Below are 23130 nucleotides of genomic sequence, written 5' to 3'. Positions count from 1 at the left end.
TTCCAGTCATTGGCTGCAGAGAATTGTAAGGAAAGGCGGCCAAAGTAGGAGTTGGCTTTGGGGATGACCAGTGAAATATACCTGTTGGAGCGCGTGCTACAGGTGGGTGCTGCTATGGTGGCCAGTGAGCTGAGATAAGGCGTGGGTTTGGTGACGAATATGAAGCGATGGCCAGCCAACGAGAGCATACAGGTCACAGTGGTGGGTAGTATGTGGGGCTTTGGTGACAAAACAGATGGCACTGTGATTGACTGCATCCAGTTTGCTGAGTAGAGTGTTGGAGGCCATTTTGTAAATAACATCGCCGAAGTCAAGGATCGGTAGGATGGTCAGTTTTACGAGGGTATGTTTGGCAGCATGAGTGAAGGATACTTTGTTGCGAAATAGGAAGCCGATTCTAGATTTAATTTTGGATTGGAGATGTTTAATGTGAGTCTGGAAGGAGAGTTTACATTCTAACAGGACGCCCAGGTATTTGTAGTTGTCCATGTATTGTAAGTCAGAGCCGTCCAGAGTAGTGATGCTGGACAGGCGGGCAGGTGCGGGCAGCGAACGGTTGAAGAGCATGCATTTAGTTTTACTTGCATTTAAGAGCAGTTGGAGGCCATGGAAGGAGTGTTGTATGGCATTGAAGCTCGTCTGGAGGTTTGTTAACACAGTGTCCAAAGAAGGGCCAGAAGTATACAGAATGGTGTCGTCTGGGTACAGTTGGATCAGAATCTCTAGCAGGAAGAGCGACATCATTGATGTATACTGAGAAAAGAGTCTGCTCGAGAACTAAACCCTGTGGAACCCCCATAGAGACTGCCAGGCCCTCCAATTTGACACACTGAACTCTGAGAAGTAGTTGGTGAACCAGGCGAGGCAGGCATTTGAGAAACCAAGGCTGTTGAGTCTGCCGATAAGAATGTGGTGATTGACAGAGTCGAAAGCCTTGGCCAGGTCGATTAAGACGGCTGCACAGTATTGTCTTTTATCGATGGCGGTTATGATATTGTTTAGGACCTTGAGCGTGGCTGAGGTGCACCCATGACCAGCTCGGAAACCAGATTGCATAGCGGAGAAGGTACGGTGGGATTCGAAGTGGTCGGTGATCTGTTTGTTAACTTTGCTTTCGAAGACCTTAGAAAGGCAGGGTAGGATAGATATAGGTCTGTAGCAGTTTGGGTCTAGAGTGTCTCCCCCTTTGAAGAGGGGGATGACCGCGGCAGCTTTTCAATCTTTAGGGATCTCAGACGATATGAAAGAGAGGTCGTTCAATGCAGTACGCTCAACCAGCCTCACAACCGCAGACCACGTGTAGTAACCATGCCAGCCAAGGACCTCTACAATGTTTAATGTCGTTAATTGTAATTGTTTGAACATTTATTTTTAGTTATGTGTCAGACCCCAGGAAGACCAGCTGACATCATGGCGTCAGCTAATGGGGATCCTAATAAACATTTATATTCCATATTTTCTTGTCTGATGTTATAAATGTAATTCTTGAAGTGAAATATTCATTTCCCAGAATGAGAGGACAATCCATTTTTCTATGCTATTCTATATTTTGGCCACACATACAATGCAGTATTGACAAAGGGACTGATGAAATGGATAAATGGCCATTTTAGTTCTGCTGTATTGTGCCTTGGTCCATGAGGGTCTTTAAGGTGGGGTTAGGGCCTGAGAGAGAGCCATGCTAGAGTCAAACCGCGTTAGGCAGCCATTTTAGAGGCTGCATTGCAGAACAATGGTCCAATTGAGCCTGACTGCCTCTCCTCCCTGCCCAGCTGTGTGTGAGTGTGTGTGTGTGAGAGAGACTCTGCCTGGGGATTACTACTGCAGTCACGTGGGTCTCTGCCCAGCCCCACAAGCTGTCACAGTGTCACAGGCTAGGGGAAGGAGGTCATAGCTGGGTATGGTGGCGGGCGGATGCTCGTGGTCATTCCACATTTTAGTGACACACTGGCATAATGATAACTAATGCGGGCATTTTGAAAATGATGCATAAATGTGATCAACAATATGATAACCCACACCTCTTTACCTTATCCACCAGGTCCAGACCCCTCCTCCATAACATGTGTTTAAACACCACATTTTAGTGTTAAAATGTAACGTTAGAAACTCAATTTAAACAATGTCTGTCTAGACACATTAATAAAGTCTCAATTATGTTTCATTTACAAAATCACTAAATGTAATGCCAAGTAAATCCATTTGGTCGACTCGTATGATGCTCTCTCTAAATGAGGCCACAGGTCCCCCTCTGTAGTAGTCTAATAAGCCCCCTCGGTCCAGCTACGTGACAGAATCAAGTTGTGTTGATTGACTGGCTGTGATGATTGTATAGTAGCAGGGCAATACAATACGGTGGTGGGGGCAGTCTGGCATAGTAAGTTTACCATGTCTTGACTGATTTCAAGTCAATGCTAATATGGCACAATTAGCTAGCTAGCTGACCAACAACTGTAACACTGTATTTGAGAGACAAGCGCTCATTGTGCAAATGTAATTGTTTTCAATAAACATTTGGAGACTAATATAGTTTACATGTTGTCAATATGCGGCAGGTAGCCTGGCATTCAGAGAGAGCCCGGTGCTTACTGAGTCAAGTACCAGGCCAAGCCGCTCACACTTCACTTACTGTGACATTGAGGGCCATGGTCGACGAGTGTGTGCGAGTGTGTATGTGTGCTAGGTACAAAGCTAGCCAATCAGGCAGCACTTCAAACAGTGGCCCCTCCACTCCTCCATTACGGTGATTAGGTAAAGGTCAACAGGCTCAGGAGAGGAGCAGTACTGGGCCAACAGGTGAAGGGGCTGGTTGTTAGCTGAGTGGGGCCTGCTGCTAGCTAACAGACTAAGGATGTGTTCCAAATGGCATTCTATTCCCTATACAGTGAACTACTTGTGACCGCTTTGGACAAAAGTAGTGAAATATATAGGGGATAGGTTGCCATTTGGGATGCACCCTAACAGCAGAAGCTACAAGGGAGGGAGGTTTAGCGCTGTGGCTTCTACCAACTGGCTAAAATAACCCACTTGTAGAATGATGGGGCACGGAAGGGGCTCCAGCTATCCCACAATGCCTTTTCCTTTTCCAGTCTCCTGGGTTCTGCTGCCTCCCTCCCTGTCCATTCACCAAACAGAGTTTTTGATGGCTCACAAAAAGCCACAACAGATGGGGTTTCACTAGATAACACAGCCACAAAGTCTAAATGGTGTTTTTGGTCTTAAAGTTAGGTTTAAAATCAGATTTGATGAGGATACATTGCAGAAAGGGGTGGGTTTAGCCATAATTACGACGTTGTGGCTGTGTTAACTAGTGACGACCCAACAGATGGGCATCTTAAAAAGGGTAGCCATTTTGCAAATGACAGTATGATGCATGTCCAAATCGGAACATGTTTTTCGTGTGTCATACTGTCGGTCACTCCTGTGAAACATACCACATCCAATAGGGACAGCTTTAACTTCACTTAGTTAACTTCACAGAGAAAAGCATTAGATTCTCATTGCAATGCAATGCAGCGACTGTAAAATGATGGGCAGGCACATTGTGGGGGGGAAAGAAGGCTTCCCGATGTCCATTTCTTTAAATGTAGTTGTAATGCTTGCTAATCAGCTTTGGGTGTTTAAAGACACGCCTTTGCTAGTGGCCTTCTTCCTAATGCAGCCTGTGGGCAGTGGTAGAGGAGGGGACAGTGTGTGTGTCACCATGAGGCCGGTTGCTGTCCGGTCCCAGGGCGATGACAGCTGGCCCAGTGATTAGACTATAGACTGATAATGGAGTGGATCAAAGCCTCTTTAGCAAGAGCACTTCAGGGAGATGACAACGCCCCCGTGCCTGGGGGGAAGGGGGTAGGGATTGTCACCAGCAGGGGCATGGCCCACTGTAGGACAGGGGAGTGACGTGAAGAGACAGGAAACTAGCCCTGAAGGCAGAGAGGGCTGGCTGAAGGATGGGAGTTGGGTTGAGGGATGGAGTTTCTGGAATGATGGAGGTGGAATGTTACGTGGATAAAAGCTGCTGCTGAGATCATGATGTAACCATCAGCTGATGAGAGCTGGTATCATACGAACTGAAATAATTTAAATAACTAATCAGTATGTATTGTAAATGTGCATCTACAGTATGAACGGTCTGCTGCAGAGTTGTAGAGACATACTCATATGGGTCTCTCGTGCCCACGCCCACCATCTGTGGCATCAACACAGAGTGGACTAGAATAGAGAAGCTCACTGGCAGCTCCTGTCCTATTCCCTCACATACTGACCAGACCTGGGTTTAAATACATATGCCTATTTAACTATTTGAAATACTTATTTTCTTGTTTTGAGTACGAGCCACACACACAAACAGCACAACTGGGGAACCTGGGTTATCCTAGCGAGAGCAGGGGGACAGGTGTGTGTTTGTATGTGCTGTTTCACCTGTAGCTGACACTCCAGACAGGTCATCATGATATGGGAGGATTATGTTCAACTGAGTGATGTAGTCGTTTTGTATGCATGGCGTATATGAAACAACGCGTGGGTTCAAACGCTAGGGCTGCGTGGGCTCAAACGCTAGGGCTGCGTGGGCTCAAACGCTAGGGCTGCGTGGGCTCAAACGCTAGGGCTGCGTGGGTTCAAACGCTAGGGCTGCGTAGGTTCAAACGCTAGGGCTGCGTGGGTTCAAACGCTAGGGCTGCGTGGGTTCAAACGCTAGGGCTGCGTGGGTTCAAACGCTAGGGCTGCGTGGGTTCAAACGCTAGGGCTGCGTGGGCTCAAACGCTAGGGCTGCGTAGGTTCAAACGCTAGGGCTGCGTGGGCTCAAACGCTAGGGCTGCGTAGGTTCAAACGCTAGGGCTGCGTGGGCTCAAACGCTAGGGCTGCGTGGGCTCAAACGCTAGGGCTGCGTGGGCTCAAACGCTAGGGCTGCGTGGGCTCAAACGCCAGGGCTGCGTGGGCTCAAACGCCAGGGCTGCGTGGGCTCAAACGCCAGGGCTGCGTGGGTTCAAACGCCAGGGCTGCGTGGGCTCAAACGCCAGGGCTGCGTGGGTTCAAACGCTAGGGCTGCGTGGGTTCAATGTTAGGGCTGCGTGGGTTCAAACGCTAGGGCTGCGTGGGCTCAAACGCTAGGGCTGCGTGGGTTCAATGTTAGGGCTGCGTGGGTTCAATGTTAGGGCTGCGTGGGTTCAATGTTAGGGCTGCGTGGGTTCAATGTTAGGGCTGCGTGGGTTCAATGTTAGGGCTGCGTGGGTTCAATGTTAGGGATGCGTGGGTTCAATGTTAGGGCTGCGTGGGCTCAATGTTAGGGCTGCGTGGGCTCAATGTTAGGGCTGCGTGGGCTCAATGTTAGGGCTGCATCGGTTCAATGTTAGGGCTGCATCGGTTCAATGTTAGGGCTGTTGTTTGAATTGACATTTAAGCCATTTAGCAGACACTCTTATCCAGTGCAACTTACTGTTGCATTTATCTTCAGATAGCTAGGTGAGACAACCACATATCACAGTAAGTACATTCTCCATCAATTAAGTAGCTATCAGCAAAGTCAGAGCTAGAAAGGGGGGGTGCCAGTGTTAGTTCACAAAAGGCATGATTATTATTTTATGTTAGGGGTGCGTTGTAACGTTAGGGGTGCGTTGTAACGTTAGGGGTGCGTTGTAACGTTAGGGGTGCGTTGTAACGTTAGGGGTGCGTTGTAACGTTAGGGGTGCGTTGTAACGTTAGGGGTGCGTTGTAACGTTAGGGGTGCGTTGTAACGTTAGGGGTGCGTTGTAACGTTAGGGGTGCGTTGTAACGTTAGGGGTGCGTTGTAACGTTAGGGGTGCGTTGTAACGTTAGGGGTGCGTTGTAACGTTAGGGGTGCGTTGTAACGTTAGGGGTGCGTTGTAACGTTAGGGGTGTGTTTGAATGATATGAGGAGTGTCAGTGGTCTATTTCACATTGATTTATACAGGTGAGTATATTACCTGACAATAGTTGTTGAGGGGTTGTGTGGTACGTACCGCTGCCATCTTGCACTCCAGTCAGTGCTCCTACAGCAGCCGCCGTTTCCCCGGCCAGAACGATTTGACCTCCTCCCTGTAGGGTGGCCTCAGCCAGCGTCGCCACTGCATGGGCCGCAGCCTCACTGCAACACAATCACACACACCTTAGAGATGGAAAGGAGGCGATGCGTGGCTATTTGTCCACCCTACGCATCCAAACAACGTTGACAGACTGGTGGACATTGACAATTATAGGGAGAGGGGACAACAACCCAAGCCCCAACCCTGACTGTGTGGTGGTGCCAGAGGCCCAACATTAGCCTACAGTTGACTGTATGGTGGTGCCAGAGGCCCAACATTAGCCTACAGTTGACTGTATGGTGGTGCCAGAGGCCCAACATTAGCCTACAGTTGACTGTATGGTGGTGCCAGAGGCCCAACATTAGCCTACAGTTGGCTGTATGGTGGTACCAGAGGCCCAACATTAGCCTACAGTTGACTGTATGGTGGTACCAGAGGCCCAACATTAGCCTACAGTTGGCTGTATGGTGGTACCAGAGGCCCAACACTCTCACCCAAACACCCACGTCAACTCCCCACATCTGAAGGTGAGTAGGCAGCGCACCATTGCACATATTTGGCTCTGCCTTGGGAGACTCTTTAAAACAATACACCCATCCCCCCCTCATGCTCACATGAGGTAACCAGGAGGGAAGAGGACTCCTGTAACAAGCCCCAATGGGAACTCCAAGACACTGGAGGAAATGACTCCAAACTACCGCAGTGTCGACGAGTGCACCGCCAGCATCTACCGTAGTGTCGCCGAGTGCACCGCCAGCATCTACCGTAGTGTTAACAAGTGCACCGCCAGCATCTTCACACTTAGTACACACAATAGTTCCAAAAAAGCAAATTACTTTAAACCAGTTTTACTGTTTAGTTCAAACACCCGTTACCACACTTTTGTGAAAAGCGCAATCTCATTCAGCAGTGGTTTTATGAGGAATAAATGTAGTGGCTGATTGGTTGGTTCGCAACCACTTAACACTCCCAGAAACCAGGCGAGGCAGTTGAGTACAAAGGTAACGGCTAATTAATTAACTAAAATGAAACACTGAAATGGGAGAAAAAAGCAGCTGACCCCATGTCCCTATGGAACCCTTAGTTTCCTGCTCCAACCGTCCCCTCTTTCTGACATCACAGGTGTAACACAACTACCTATGCAATTAGAGACTATGGGAATAACACTTCAGCCTAGTTGCCTGCCCCTCCCTTGTTACGGCTCAGACCCCAGGGCCTTGTGTCAGCACTTGCTGATATGAATACACCTAGATGCATTTTGTTCACGCTGCAAGATGCCTCATTGCCAATGCAAGCACTGTCCTTAAAGGCCCAATGCAGCTGTTTTTATCTCAAATGTTATCCAGAAATGATTTGATATTAAGTACCTTACATGATTGTTTTCAATTAAAACGGTTTAAACTAAAATAACTTCTTAATAAAGGACAATTTCTCAAGCAAGAACTTTGCTAGGACTGTCAGAGTGGTCTGAGTGGGCAGGGGAAAATGTTAATTCAGCTGTTATTGGCAGATGTTAGGAAGCCTCTTTCTTATTGGTCTATTAACCAATTTACTGCATGGCGAAATTTCAGGTAGTCTTTTCAAACAGCTCCAAAACTAAAATGGCATTATCATCATTTATACAATTTCACAGTATTATTCCAACCTCAGTGTGGAAATACATAAAACACTGGAAAATCACCCGTTTGACTGCACTGGGCTTTTAACCATCAGTGGGGGACATGCTACACTGACCCAAAATCAGCCTCTATGGGCAACTTCATCCTACTCCGTTATAAACAGAGAGGAGAGAGCATTTGGGCGGTGACCATACCTCAATCCCACTGCGGCATTCTGGGACAGCAGGATTCTGACTCCACACCCTTGTACCAGCCTCCTGCATTAAGCTCACAGAGAGCCCCACCCCTAAGCAGTGCAGCAGGAGATGTGTGCATTGTGCACGTTGTTTACAGAATTAGATTTCTCCCAATCTCAAAATGTTTCTGCAGGTTTCATTCAGTTTGGATGGTTTTAGATTGACACAGTGTGTTAGGTAATGACATTCTGTAACATTGTACCATGATTACAGAGTTTTTATTTAATTTAACATTTAAATATACAGTTTAGTCTCACTGACATCAAATCTATTTCACAAGAGAGATCTGTTAGAGATGACAGCAGTCACTGATGACAGTCAGTAGCTCAAAACATACACACTGATGACAGTCAGTAGCTCAAAACATACACACTGATGACTGTCAGTAACTCAAAACATACACACTGATGACAGTCAGTAGCTCAAAACATACACACTGATGACTGTCAGTAACTCAAAACATACACACTGATGACTGTCAGTAGCTCAAAACATACACACTGATGACTGTCAGTAACTCAAAACATACACACTGATGACTGTCAGTAGCTCAAAACATACACACTGATGACTGTCAGTAACTCAAAACATACACACTGATGACTGTCAGTAACTCAAAACATACACACTGATGACTGTCAGTAACTCAAAACATACACACTGATGACTGTCAGTAACTCAAAACATACACACTGATGACTGTCAGTAACTCAAAACATACACACTGATGACTGTCAGTAACTCAAAACATACACACTGATGACTGTCAGTAACTCAAAACATACACACTAATGACTGTCAGTAACTCAAAACATACACACTGATGACTGTCAGTAACTCAAAACATACACACTGATGACTGTCAGTAACTCAAAACATACACACTGATGACTGTCAGTAACTCAAAACATACACACTGATGACTGTCAGTAACTCTTGGGTAAAACACAGTATTGACAAAGGAAGGCCGCTGTCCTGCAGTCCTTGCCAGTGAGTATCTTTACTCTCAGTATTCAGCTAATGGGTCCACAGGTCATGAGGACATCATTCACCAACTAGCCTACAGTAGTCGAACCAATAGCAGTCCGCTGTGGAGCCTGGGGGAATTGAGATGGTTTATAAGTACCAGGGGCACAGCCCACTGGTCACCTGACCAACAGGGCTCTGCCTTGTCCTATCAGAAGGTCTGTATGAGGTTGTGCATTACGTCATGAAGCCAGGCCCAGTTGGTCATATTTTTGACTGCACTAGGCCTTTAAGTAAACATGGATGGGTCATCCAATGGTTGTGGTATCTGTGTGTTGTCCTTATGAAGGCTGGTCCCCCAGACTAAGTACTCACAATAGTCACCTACTCCCAGAGTCAGTGCAGATACAGCATTTGGCCTGATTGTCCACAATGCTGTTGAGTTGCACATTTTCTTCACCTGGCTGGACGACCCTGCTTGTCCCTTGAGACCAACCCCCAACCCTCCTGAACACGCCCTACCCGTTAAGTGCCATGGTGACGATGTGCCCTAATGAACACTCCCTACCCAATTAAATGCCATGGTGACGATGTGCCCTAATGAACACGCCCTACCCGTTAAGTGCCATGGTGACGGTGGCTCCCTGCTGCATCTCCTGGGAGGCGGCGACAGCGGCCTCGGCGAGGGACGCGACCGCCTGATTGGCCTCGGACGCCTGTGTGGTCTGTATGGTCATCTCCCCACCCTGCAGAGTCGCCCAGTTCTGCTCAACCTGGCCAGTAAGGAGGGATGGAGGGGGGAGGGAATAGGGCAAGAGAGGGAGGGATGGAGGGGGAAAGAAGAGGGAGGGATGGAGGAGGGAGGGATGGAGGAAGGAGGGATGGAGGAAGGAGGAAGGAAAGGGAGGAAGGAGGAGAGGGAGGGAAATATGATAGAAGGAAGAGGGTAAGAGAGAGGGAGAGAAAAAAGATGGTAAGAGGTGGAGAGAGGGGGATGAGAGCAAGTGAGAGATGGAGAGAGGAAGTTGTAAGAGAGATGAGAGAGGAAGAGAGGGGGAAAGGGACAGAGAGAGGCAGAGTTAGGGTGTTTCTACACTACGACAAACAAAAACAAGTATGATTGTGATCCTTCGACAAACATTTGTCGTAGTCAATTAACATAACATGTGACGTATATCTGCCACTTACAATAAACTGTGGCGACACCTCCATCGGTAATGTGCGACACACCGACATATTCTGGTGAAGAGTAGAGAGAACGTGGTATTCAGCAATGATATTGAAACAGAGTATGAAGTTGCATTTCAGGGTTACAGAACAGTAAATATGACATGTTCCTCAACAAGAGAGGAAGGCATAGTGATTTATGACAATCCTACAAATACCACATCATGCACATTTCAATAAAAAATGTTTTGTTGGCTAACATATTCAGACAACACATAAAAGCATTTTTTTGTTGTTGATTAAAAGCTTTTTTTCTCCCCAATTTCGTGATATCCAATTGGTAGTTAGCCTTGTCCCATCGCTGCAACTCCGCTATGGACTCGGGAGCGGCGAAGGTCGAGAGCCATGCGTCCTCCGAAACACGACCCTGCCAAGCCACACTGCTACTTGACACACTGCTCGCTTAACCCGGAAGCCAGCCGCACCAAATGTGTCGGAGGAAACACAGTACAACTGGCGACCGAAGTCAGCATGCATGCGCCCGGCCCGCCACAAGGAGTCGCTAGTGCGCTATGGGACAAGGACATCCCGGGCCGGCCAAACCCTCCCTTAACTCGGACAACGCTGGGCCAATTGTGCGCCGCCTCATGGGTCTCCCGGTCGCGGCCGGCTGCGACACAGCCCGGGTTCGAACCCGAGTCTGTAGGGAACGCCTCTAGCACTGCGATGCAGTGTTTTAGACCGCTGCGCACCTGGTAGGCCGGAACGCACTAAAGTTTTGAGTAATATAAAATTCTGTTTAAAACCAAAGCCTTGTATTGATCATCTCTTGAAAATGAAATAGGACTATAAACCAACAGGATGATTCATCCATGCGTGCACATCTATGGCTAGCAGTATCGCCGGATCCCAGAGTGTAAAGTACACCACAGAGTGTTGCATGTTCCACAACACTTAACATAATGAAACAAAAACAAGACTGATTTCTATGGCGCTTTTTACATCAGCGCAGGGTTTTTTCTGGATCAAAAAAGGGCTTAGGTGGTGGGCGTGGCAACGGGCGCGGCAACGGGCGCAGTCAGCCCGTAGGCGCAGCTGAATTTAAGAGGCCCTCATCTTGATGGTGTACAGTATTATTTGCATTTTAAGCCAATTTCCCGCAGTTCTACACATTTCTCCATGGAGCCGAGATCATTTTCAGGAGGTTTTAAAAGTTAATTTCCTGCAGTGCTCGCTCACATTTCTCCATGGAGCGGAGATCATTTTCAGGGGGTTTTAAAAGTTAATTTTCTGCAGTTCTACATATTTCTCCATGGAGCTGAGAGAAGATTTTGCAGTTTTAAAGCAAATTTCCTGCAGTTCTGCCATGGCTAATGCGGTGTTATTTTGTTCAAGCATAATAACAAAATCAATACTGCTAAATTTATTGTTTTTACTTTGGTGATTGTTAGTTCTCAAAGATCATATTCTAATATATATATGTATATTTGTCTTTTCTACATCCTATATATCTGTCGTTTCAGTTTACACTGAAAAGTGTTTTTCCATCCCGAAAATCTATAAAAAAACGTTTTTCTCCCTCACTGTATGGACTTAGGTGACCCGATAAAGCGTTTAGGCGGCCCGCCCAAGGATTTCAATGGCAGAAAAATCCCTGTCAGCGCTTTAAATAGTAAGGGGGAAATCACCTCATCCATGACCAATGTGTAGAACCCACCTGGGTGTGGTCTGGACTGCCCCTTTGCGCCAGAAAGCTCACCACACATCAACTATTGCCGAGGAGAGGTGAGGAATGATATATGCCAATTAGGAATCAGGAGATGGTTAACATTAGCATCTCAAAAAGAGGAAACGCTGTCCGCACACTGCAGAAAAACAACCTTCAGGCTTAAAACGCCATCAAAATCGCTTTGTATTTATTTATTATAAAAGTGTTAGGGTGTAAAGGGGCATATTGCCTAAAAGTGTGTAATGGAGCCAGTTAGAGAAACCTTTCAGCTACACGCTATGTTCACTACTCTGGAGATTTAACAGTAACATCTAACACTCCTCACAGAATAGTAGTAACACACCTTACACACAGGAGGGACTGCCATTACAACCGCATACAGTCATCAGATAGGAGAATCAGGTGTCTCTACAAGTGTGTGTATTTGTAAGTGTGTGTGTGTTCTGAGAGACTGATGAGGTGTGTGGTGTGTGTACCTCTCCGTCGTTCACAGTGTAGTTGACCTGGGCCACGGTCACTGTGCCTGGCAGCTCCGAAGCGTCGGCCAGAGTGGCCACCGTCTGCCCTGTGCCCACCTGATGTGTAGAGATGGAAAAAGAGATGGACAGACAGAAGATGGTGGAGAGAGAGAGAGAGAGGGGAAAGGGAGATTACAATGGGCAGCCTGGCTTGAGTACAAAACAGCCAAATCCTTCCCATGGATTATATCCCTCCAAATCATCATCCAGGGCATCTTTTAATCACCGCCTAGAGAGAGGGGGGGGGGCCTGTAGGCCGCCTAGAGAGGGGAGGGGGGGGCCTGCGGCCGCCTAGAGACGGGGAGGCCTGTAGGCCGCCTAGAGAGGGGTGGGGGGGGCCTGCGGCCGCCTAGAGACGGGGAGGCCTGCGGCCGCCTAGCGAGGGGGAGGCCTGCGGCCGTCTAGAGACGGGGAGGCCTGCGGCCGTCTAGAGACGGGGAGGCCTGCGGCCGTCTAGAGACGGGGAGGCCTGCGGCCGTCTAGAGACGGGGAGGCCTGCGGCCGTCTAGAGACGGGGAGGCCTGCGGCCGTCTAGCGAGGGGGAGGCCTGCGGCCGTCTAGCGAGGGGGAGGCCTGCGGCCGTCTAGCGAGGGGGAGGCCTGCGGCCGTCTAGAGACGGGGAGGCCTGCGGCCGTCTAGCGAGGGGGAGGCCTGCGGCCGTCCAGAGACGGGGAGGCCTGCGGCCGCCTAGCGAGGGGGAGGCCTGCAGCCGTCTAGAGACGGGGAGGCCTGCGGCCGTCTAGCGAGGGGGAGGCCTGCGGACGTCCATAGACGGGGAGGCCTGCGGCCGTCTAGCGCGGGGGAGGCCAGCGGCCGTCTAGAGACGGGGAGGCCAGCGGCCGTCTAGAGACGGGGAGGCCTGCGGCCGTCTAGAGACGGGGAGGCCTGCGGCCGCCTAGCGAGGGGGAGGCCTGCGGCCGCCTAGCGAGGGGGAGGCCTGCGGCCGCCTAGCGAGGGGGAGGCCTGCGGCCGCCTAGCGAGGGGGAGGCCTGCGGCCGCCTAGCGAGGGGGAGGCCTGCGGCCGCCTAGCGAGGGGGAGGCCTGCGGCCGCCTAGAGACGGGGAGGCCTGCGGCCGCCTAGCGAGGGGGAGGCCTGCGGCCGTCTAGCGAGGGGGAGGCCTGCGGCCGTCTAGAGACGGGGAGGCCTGCGGCCGTCTAGCGAGGGGGAGGCCTGCGGCCGCCTAGCGAGGGGGAGGCCTGCGGCCGCCTAGCGAGGGGGAGGCCTGCGGCCGTCTAGAGACGGGGAGGCCTGCGGCCGCCTAGAGACGGGGAGGCCTGCGGCCGCCTAGAGACGGGGAGGCCTGCGGCCGCCTAGCGAGGGGGAGGCCTGCGGCCGCCTAGCGAGGGGGAGGCCTGCGGCCGCCTAGCGAGGGGGAGGCCTGCGGCCGCCTAGCGAGGGGGAGGCCTGCGGCCGCCTAGCGAGGGGGAGGCCTGCGGCCGCCTAGCGAGGGGGAGGCCTGCGGCCGCCTAGCAAGGGGGAGGCCTGCGGCCGCCTAGAGACGGGGAGGCCTGCGGCCGCCTAGAGACGGGGAGGCCTGCGGCCGCCTAGCGAGGGGGAGGCCTGCGGCCGCCTAGCGAGGGGGAGGCCTGCGGCCGCCTAGAGACGGGGAGGCCTGCGGCCGCCTAGAGACGGGGAGGCCTGCGGCCGTCTAGAGACGGGGAGGCCTGCGGCCGTCTAGAGACGGGGAGGCCTGCGGCCGTCTAGAGACGGGGAGGCCTGCGGCCGTCTAGAGACGGGGAGGCCTGCGGCCGTCTAGCGAGGTGGAGGCCTGCGGCCGTCTAGCGAGGGGGAGGCCTGCGGCCGTCTAGCGAGGGGGAGGCCTGCGGCCGTCTAGCGAGGGGGAGGCCTGCGGCCGTCTAGCGAGGGGGAGGCCTGCGGCCGTCTAGCGAGGGGGAGGCCTGCGTCCGCCTAGAGACGGGGAGGCCTGCGGCCGTCTAGCGAGGGGGAGGCCTGCGGCCGTCTAGCGAGGGGGAGGCCTGCGGCCGTCTAGCGAGGGGGAGGCCTGCGGCCGTCTAGCGAGGGGGAGGCCTGCGGCCGTCTAGCGAGGGGGAGGCCTGCGGCCGTCTAGCGAGGGGGAGGCCTGCGTCCGCCTAGAGACGGGGAGGCCTGCGGCCGCCTAGCGAGGGGGAGGCCTGCGGCCGCCTAGCGAGGGGGAGGCCTGCGGCCGTCTAGCGAGGGGGAGGCCTGCGGCCGTCTAGCGAGGGGGAGGCCTGCGTCCGCCTAGAGACGGGGAGGCCTGCGGCCGCCTAGAGACGGGGAGGCCTGCGGCCGCCTAGAGACGGGGAGGCCTGCGGCCGCCTAGCGAGGGGGAGGCCTGCGGCCGTCTAGCGAGGGGGAGGCCTGCGGCCGTCTAGCGAGGGGGAGGCCTGCGTCCGTCTAGAGACGGGGAGGCCTGCGGCCGTCTAGAGACGGGGAGGCCTGCGGCCGCCTAGAGACGGGGAGGCCTGCGGCCGCCTAGAGACGGGGAGGCCTGCGGCCGCCTAGCGAGGGGGAGGCCTGCGGCCGTCTAGCGAGGGGGAGGCCTGCGGCCGTCTAGCGAGGGGGAGGCCTGCGGCCGTCTAGAGACGGGGAGGCCTGCGGCCGTCTAGAGACGGGGAGGCCTGCGGCCGTCTAGAGACGGGGAGGCCTGCGGCCGTCTAGAGACGGGGAGGCCTGCGGCCGTCTAGAGACGGGGAGGCCTGCGGCCGTCTAGAGACGGGGAGGCCTGCGGCCGTCTAGAGACGGGGAGGCCTGCGGCCGTCTAGAGACGGGGAGGCCTGCGGCCGTCTAGAGACGGGGAGGCCTGCGGCCGTCTAGCGAGGGGGAGGCCTGCGGCCGTCTAGCGAGGGGGAGGCCTGCGGCCGTCTAGCGAGGGGGAGGCCTGCGGCCGCCTAGCGAGGGGGGGGGCCTGTGGCCGCCTAGCGAGGGGGAGGCCTGCGGCCGCCTAGCGAGGTGGAGGCCTGCGGCCGTCTAGCGAGGGGGAGGACTGTGCCATCTGGATCCTTAGTAGGGTTGCAAAATTCCGGAAACACACCCAAAGTTCCCAGGTCTTTCCAAAATCCCGGTTGGAGGACTCCCAGTTTGATAAGTCCCTCACAGCTTATTCCCTTCTGATTCCGGGAATCCTCCAATCGGGATTTCTGAAAAACCTGGGAACTTTGCGAACGTTCCCGGAATGTTGGGACCCTAATCTTGACTCTGCGTTTAGGTGACCTCTGATCTGTGGAGTAGGGTTAAGTTGCCCCTAGACGCTGAACTTGGGTCAGTTTAGCATTACCCCACTAAAAAATAAGCTGATCTGTTCCTAGGGGAAACTTTACCCCGGAGCTTGACCAAATATTGGTTAAGGGAGATCCTAGATCTGTACCTATGGGAAACCTGACCTGTATGAGGGAGACGGTGCCGTCGGGGTTGCTGATGGTCTGCACCACGGTCTGGGAGGGCACCAGGTGGGTGATGCTGTGGGTGGCTGTGGTCATGGCCGTGTGCTGTGGCACCTGGTCCTCAAAGGCGTACAGCAGGTCCTCGCGCCCATGCTGCTTGTAGCAGTTCTTCACGATGGTCCGCAGCGCCTGCGTCCACGACACCTAGCAAGGGGCGCCACAGCAAAAGGAGATGTTATACAAGGGGACTGGAAGATTGGTTTGTGTTGTTTCCTGTACTCTTGAAACCCAGACAGAATTTCACTACGTTTCACTATAGTTTAACTTTACTAATTGATAGAAGAGTGAAACTGAGCTGAATTCAGTCTGGGCTTTAGTTGCAATACATAAGTCATTTGAATAAGTTATTTCCTTGCAATGATATTCTGATGGTAACGTTCCGCTAGCGGAACCCCTAGCCGTAAAAGGCTAACTGTCTCCACTCAAAGACCCTTTGACCTCCACAACATCCTACCTCTCTACCATGTTCAACATTGTAATGATACCAGGGAGGCAATCCTCCTACCTCTCTACCATATTCAACATTGTAATGATACCAGGGAGGCAATCCTCCTACCTCTCTACCATATTCAACATTGTAATGATACCAGGGAGGCAATCCTCCTACCTCTCTACCATATTCAACATTGTAATGATATCAGGGAGGCAATCCTCCTACCTCTCTACCATGTTCAACATTGTAATGATACCAGGGAGGCAATCCTCCTACCATATTCAACATTGTAATGATGCCAGGGAGGCAATCCTCCTACCATGTTCAACATTGTAATGATGCCAGGGAGGCAATCCTCCTACCATGTTCAACATTGTAATGATACCAGGGAGGCAATCCTCCTACCTCTCTACCATGTTCAACATTGTAATGATACCAGGGAGGCAATCCTCCTACCATGTTCAACATTGTAATGATGCCAGGGAGGCAATCCTCCTACCATGTTCAACATTGTAATGATACCAGGGAGGCAATCCTCCTACCTCTCTACCATGTTCAACATTGTAATGATGCCAGGGAGGCAATCCTCCTACCATGTTCAACATTGTAATGATACCAGGGAGGCAATCCTCCTACCTCTCTACCATGTTCAACATTGTAATGATATCAGGGAGGCAATCCTCCTACCTCTCTACCATGTTCAACATTGTAATGATATCAGGGAGGCAATCCTCCTACCTCTCTACCATGTTCAACATTGTAATGATACCAGGGAGGCAATCCTCCTACCTCTCTACCATGTTCAACATTGTAATGATACCAGGGAGGCAATCCTCCTACCTCTCTACCATGTTCAACATTGTAATGATACCAGGGAGGCAATCCTCCTACCTCTCTACCATGTTCAACATTGTAATGATACCAGGGAGGCAATCCTCCTACCTCTCTACCATGTTCAACATTGTAATGATACCAGGGAGGCGATTCACAGGGAAAGTGTGTTTTCAACCTCACCCTCTGTTTCTGTTCCTCAGTGCGCACGTCGCTGCGCACGTTGGCCCAGGGGATGTCTTCTGGCCACCAGATGGGCTTGCAGCTCTCCTTGCCCCAGCCAGGCTTGCCCCTGCCCGTCGAATACTTCAGCATCTCTGGGATGAACGCTCGCAGCTGGGCCTGACCAGAGGAAACAAGATACAGGGGGGTGAGTGGTACACATGCACGTGCCCTTGACTAGGGGGAGGAAAGAGGTATTGATTACATACCTGCAGCTTGCTGAGGTGGACAGGGCCCAGAAATATGATTTCTAAAAAGGAGCAGTCTGTTAACATGTTATTGAAGTAGTAGGTGGCTGATGTTTCATTCATTCTCCCTACTGTTTAAGTGGTTTGCTGTACTCTGTACTGTACTCTGAACATTTAGGATTGACGGCTAACCACAATGAAGCCTGATTGCTTGGACTCATCCAACCTATTGCACAAGAGGCCTCCTCATTTATTTATTCTGATTTGCCCCCTCTTCCTGGGAGACTAAGGGGGTGGAACACACACACCTCCGCGCGCCTTACCAGTCCCATGTGGCATGTTTAGCCCTGTGTGTGTGTCTTCCCCAGCTGGGGTGGGTTTAGTCCCCATGTCCTCAGTGTCCCTGGTAATACTGGGGCCGGGGTAGGGATGGGGCCACTGCAGCATCTACCCACATTGACATCACTGAGTAAATTTAGCTAAAAATAGAATCACCACACAGCTATCCAGTTTGCTCTGTGTTCTGAGAGAGTAGACAAAATGGCAGTGCCTTGGCTGGCTCTGGATAGTCTGAAACATGGATGGGTAACCTCTGGTGATAACATAATCATACTATAAAAATGTTTTGAGAAAGCCATTCTGACCCGTCTTCGTCCTGCTGTAGTTGCAGCCAGTGAATTAGCGTTTGGAGAAACCCTCTCAAAAACAACAGAAACACACATTTGTCAGAGTTTATAAAATGGAGACCGACAAAGACTAGTTTACTAATGTAGCAGGTAGCAACAGCTATAGTAAGCTCCTCAGTGCCTCTGTCTCTCCACCTGTAGCTGGTTTATTGGGGGGGGATTGGGGGACAGATGGCCTAATTACAGTGACTGTGTGTGGCGTTAACCCCCTCCCTTTGGTCTAATCCGGCAGGCTATCAGCCAATCAGCAGCCAGCCACTCCAAACCCAAAGAGCTGTAATTATGGGCTGGCTGCCTGTCTCCTGGCACAACCATGTCTTCCACTCCACTACTATATTTAACCTTACATGTATACAGGTTTGTCTCATTGAGATCATCTCTTTTGAAAGAGACACCTATTCAGCAGAGTAGCAGTCGACAGACTACATCTCCACAAAGCCCACACTCTCCCGTCACTCTGGCCCTAGTCAGGTGAGTGTCCTGGGATACTGCTTTTACCTGGCTCTCCAGAACCCCCCCCCCCCCCCCCCCCCCCCCCATTGCAAAACCTGGACACATACAAATCAGCTGGGCGAGACAACCTGGACCCTCTCTAAAATGATCCGCCGCCATTGTTGCAACCCCTATTACCAGTCTGTTCAATATCTCTTTCGTATCGTCCGAGATCCCTAAAGATTGGAAAGCTGCCGCCGTCATCCCCAAAGGGGGAGACCCCCTAGACCCAAACTGTTAGACCTATATCTATACTACCCTGCCTTTCTAAAGTCTTCAAAAGCCAAGTTAACAAACAGGTCACTGACTATTTCGAATCCCACCGTACCTTCTCCGCTGTGCAATCTGGTTTCCAAGGTACTAAACGATATCATAACCGCCATCGATAAAAGACAGTGCTGTGCAGCAGTCTTCATCGACCTGGCCAAGGCTTTCGACTCTGTCAATCACCACATTCTTATCGGTAGACTCAACAGCCTTGGTTTCTCAAATGACTGCCTTGCCTGGTTCACCAACTACTTCTCAGAGTTCAGTGTGCTAAATCGGAGGGCCTGTTGTCCGGGACCTCTGGCAGTCTCTATGGGGGTACCACAGGGTTCAATTCTCAGGCCGACAATTCTCAGGCTTACATCAACGATGTCGCTCTTGCTGCGGGTGATTGCCTGATCCACCTGTACGCAGACGACACCCTTCTGTATACACCTGGCCCTTCTTTGGACACTGTGTTAACAAACCTCCAAACGAGCTTCAATGCCATACAACACTCCTTCCGTGGCCTCCAGCTGCTCTTAAACGCTAGTAAAACTAAATGCATGTTTTTCAACCGTTTGCTGCCCGCACCCACCCGCCCGACTAGCATCACTACTCTGGACGGTTCTGACTAGAATATGTGGAACTCTACAAATACCTAGGTGTCTGGCTAATGTAAACTTTCCTTCCAGACTCAAATTAAACATCGCCAATCCAAAATTAATCAGCTTCCAACTTCGCAACAAAGCCTCCTTCACTCACGCTGCCAAACATACCCTCGTAAAACTGACTATCCTACTGATCCTTGACTTCGGCGATGTCATTTACAAAATAGCCTCCAACACTCTACTCAGCAAACTGAATGCAGTCTATCACAGTGCCATCAGTTTTATCACCAAAGCCCCATATTCCACCCACCACTTCGACCTATATGCTCTCGTCTGCTGGCCCTCGCTACATATTTGTCGCCAGACCCACTGGCTCCAGGTCATCTATAAGTCTTTGCTAGGTAAAGCCCCGCCTTATCTCAGCTCACTGGTCACCATAACACCCACCCGTAGCACGCGCTCCAGCAGGTATATCTCACTGGTCATCCCCAAAGCCAACACCTCCTTTGGCTGACCTTTCTTTCCAGTTTTCTGCTGCCAACGACTGGAACAAATCTCAAATTTTTGAGACTGATATATCCCTCACTAACTTTAAACATCAGCTGTACATAGCTCATCTGTAAATAGCCCAACCAATCTACCTACCATATCCCCATATTGTTTTAATGTACTTTTCTGCACACCAGTATTTCTACTTGCACATCATCTGCACATCAATCACACCAGTGTTAATTTGCTAAATTGTAATTACTTCGCTACTATGGCCTATTAATTGCCTGACCTCCTCACGCCATTTGCACACACTGTATATACTTTGTTTCCCCCCCTTTTTTCTCTATTGTGTTATTGACTGTATGTTTGTTTATCCCATGTGTAACTCTGTGTTGTTTGTGTCGCACTGCTTTGCTTTATCTTGGCCAGGTCGCAGTTGTAAATGAGAACTTGTTCTCAACTGGCCTACCTGGTTAAATAAAAAAATAAAAACACACCTTCCGTAACCCCATTGCCAACCAGCTTAGGCAGAGTGAAGTAAGGCAACAGATCCTCCTCTCCTCAACTCATAAAAAACACACAAAAAAAACAACCGCCGAGATTCTTCCTGGTTCTATCATGCCTGCCCCAGAGGAGACAGGATTGGCCGCTCCTCTCCCGGTGGGCCCTGTGATTGGCTGTTTCTATCCCTGTGGGCTCAGTGATTGGCTGCCTCTGTCCCCTCCCTCTCCCTGGGGTAGTGTCTCTGAGGGCGATCCATGGTACCAAGTCTCTGATGATGACGATCCAATGACTGTGTCAGCAGTGAAGTAAACAAGCTGGCGCCACTTGGGATGAAGACTGCTCTGTGAGCCATCTCTGGGTTGTGTTCATTAGGGCACAACGAAGCAAAACACTTTGGAATGGAAAAACAAAAATGAGTGCCTCTTACTTTTTGGATAAGTTCAGATAGCACCTCCCCGTTTCAGTCCGCTTCGTGCCTACAGAACAGGACTCTAGTGTGGACCAGGACACAGCATTCACTCTACTTTCTCTTACATACTGACTGGCACCACACCCTGACAGCAAGGTGGAGGATATCTGCATCTTAAAACGATACGGGCATATCGGAAAGCCTTGTTTGGCTCATTATGGATTCCAAATCTGTCTCATGAAGACATTAGACTACTACATCAAATAGGATCTATAGTTCTAACGAGCAACTCATGCTGGATAAACTAGTGGCAACTATCATGAGAACAGGTGACAACCTTGACGAAATTGACCTAAAAGGGACATTTGTCCTTGAAGCATGTCATTTTCTAGCATAGCCAACGCATGAAACCATAGTCTGAGCAGAAAGGGATTTATAACCAACTGGCTCCATCTGCTGGCCAGACGAGGGTTCTCATCTCACCCATAAACATGAATAAATATAGCTGTGTGTGTCAGTGTATCATCTCTCTATGGGCTCACCTGTGTCATCTTGTCCACAGAGACGGGGATGCCGTCAATGGTGAGGGGGGGCAGCTCAGAGGTTAGTTCCCCCCCGGGGGGTGCGTGCTCGGCCAGGGCATTCTCCAGGTCCTCCAGGATCATGCCCTTGTACTTCCTCACCTGCAGGGAGAAGGAGGGGTAGGAAAAACATGGGTTAGTGGACGACCCAGAGTAGGGGGCAAAGATCAAGTTATCCCTAACCCTGTAAAAGCAGTCTGAGAACCAAACATTGTGACATAGTGAGGTACTCTGCAGTCTAGGGCTGGGCGATATGGCCAAAACCTCATATCCTGACATAGGCCAATTCATATCCTGATAACGATACAATTAATAAATAGTTGATATAAAATGACCACATGTAACGGCCTATTTCTTATTACATTTTGAATTAAACTCAACAAATAAAAAAGATACCTACTTATATTTTATTATTTTAATTTAGAACCTTTGTGCAAATTTAACAAAATATAAAATATTAATGCATAAAATCTAAAAAAAAAAAAAAGGTAAATAGAAGACACTTCAACTATAGTTGCAAACAAAATAAATATAGGCCTAAAATATAGGCCGTCATTGAAAATAAGAATTTGTTCTTAACTGACTTGCCCAGTTAAATAGGCAAAAAATATCAATTTGCTTTTGGTACCTTGGGTCAAATGTTAGCACCAACTCATGAAACCCCTGTTTCTCGACCGTGTAAATTGGGGTCATGTCTTTGCAGATAGATGTAAGTTGTAACGGCAGCTGTTACCTCCTTCCATCTTCGTGATTCTTTGCCATATGGTGTGCTATGGACAAAGGCCTCTTGCAACGTCTGAGTCAGGGGTTTGTTTGAGCACCCGACTGTACTTTTTGGGGTCTTATCCGTAAACTCTCTCCGTACGGTTTCACATGATTCTTGCGTAGATGGTAAGAGAGGTTAGTGGTGTTTGAGCCTGTTGTCGGGACCGGCCTGCGGCATATTTTGCAGAGGTCGGTTTTCTGGTCCGTGTCAGACTTCATACCCAAACCACGCCCATCTGACAGAAGTAGCCCCTCTTTTAGGTACAAGCTCTGTGTCACGTTCACGCTCCTCCATGTTTGTTAGTGTTGCACATTTCCTTCCGCAAAGCGTCGTCCAATTGATAAAAATATTGCCGTACAGAGTGTGATTTGGGGACAAGGAAATAAACGATAAGAGCATAATATGAAACGATAGACGTTTTTTCTATCGTCACACGATATAGATGGTCATATCGCCCAGCCCTACTGCAGGGCATAGAGTCAGTATGCATTGAGACTACTGTTGGTAGGATGTTGACACTGCGACTTGAATGGCCAATGCAATGGATGTTCTGGATAAAAGTTGACTCTAGGCACAAATCTCAGGTCAGAAGACAACCCCTTAAATTGTAACCTTAACCACTAGGAGGAAAAACGTGTAGGTGTAACTATCTGTCGACGCGGACATTTTCAAGATGCATCCTTCTTTTCCTTGAAGTAAGGAAAGGAAAAGCCCTCGTCGAGGGAAGACGATGTTTCAGTCTACTGCTTTCACCAATCACAGATCAGCGTTTACTTCAACCAATGAAGGACAGAAGAGCGGATGCACTGAGAAAAGTTGAACTGGGCCATTGATTTAACCCCAATGTAAGGCAGGAACAGTGAACAAACACTCCTTATATGAAACTAACTCCTTTTTCTTCTGTGTTACAGATTCAGCCAATCATTATGAGGCGGCAACACATCCTCCGTCTGTGTGGGTGACGTGTGGC

The 23130-nt window shown here is 50.4% G+C and overlaps 1 protein-coding gene across 6 annotated transcripts in view; it reads right to left on the bottom strand.

Annotated features, from left to right (window-relative positions):
* LOC129844768 (nuclear respiratory factor 1) overlaps positions 1-23130 on the bottom strand; it is a 29349-nt gene that overhangs the window by 2100 nt on the left and 4119 nt on the right. For 2 of the 6 annotated variants that reach the window (XM_055912868.1, XM_055912869.1), the window contains exons 5-12: positions 21356-21496; positions 17147-17305; positions 15640-15843; positions 12235-12333; positions 11718-11798; positions 10051-10101; positions 9478-9635; positions 5943-6103 (exon numbers count right to left, since the gene is read on the bottom strand). In XM_055912868.1, coding sequence (XP_055768843.1) covers positions 5943-6103; positions 9478-9635; positions 10051-10101; positions 11718-11798; positions 12235-12333; positions 15640-15843; positions 17147-17305; positions 21356-21496 — 1054 coding nt within the window. The remainder of the gene's footprint in view (positions 1-5942; positions 6104-9477; positions 9636-10050; positions 10102-11717; positions 11799-12234; positions 12334-15639; positions 15844-17146; positions 17306-21355; positions 21497-23130) is intronic. The other 4 variants (XM_055912871.1, XM_055912870.1, XM_055912873.1 and 1 more) reach the window with 4 other exon arrangements.

The sequence above is a fragment of the Salvelinus fontinalis genome, unplaced genomic scaffold, assembly GCF_029448725.1.
Source record: "Salvelinus fontinalis isolate EN_2023a unplaced genomic scaffold, ASM2944872v1 scaffold_0225, whole genome shotgun sequence".
NCBI classification, from domain to species: Eukaryota; Metazoa; Chordata; class Actinopteri; order Salmoniformes; family Salmonidae; genus Salvelinus; species Salvelinus fontinalis.
This window is presented reverse-complemented; position numbering and strand designations above follow the sequence as displayed.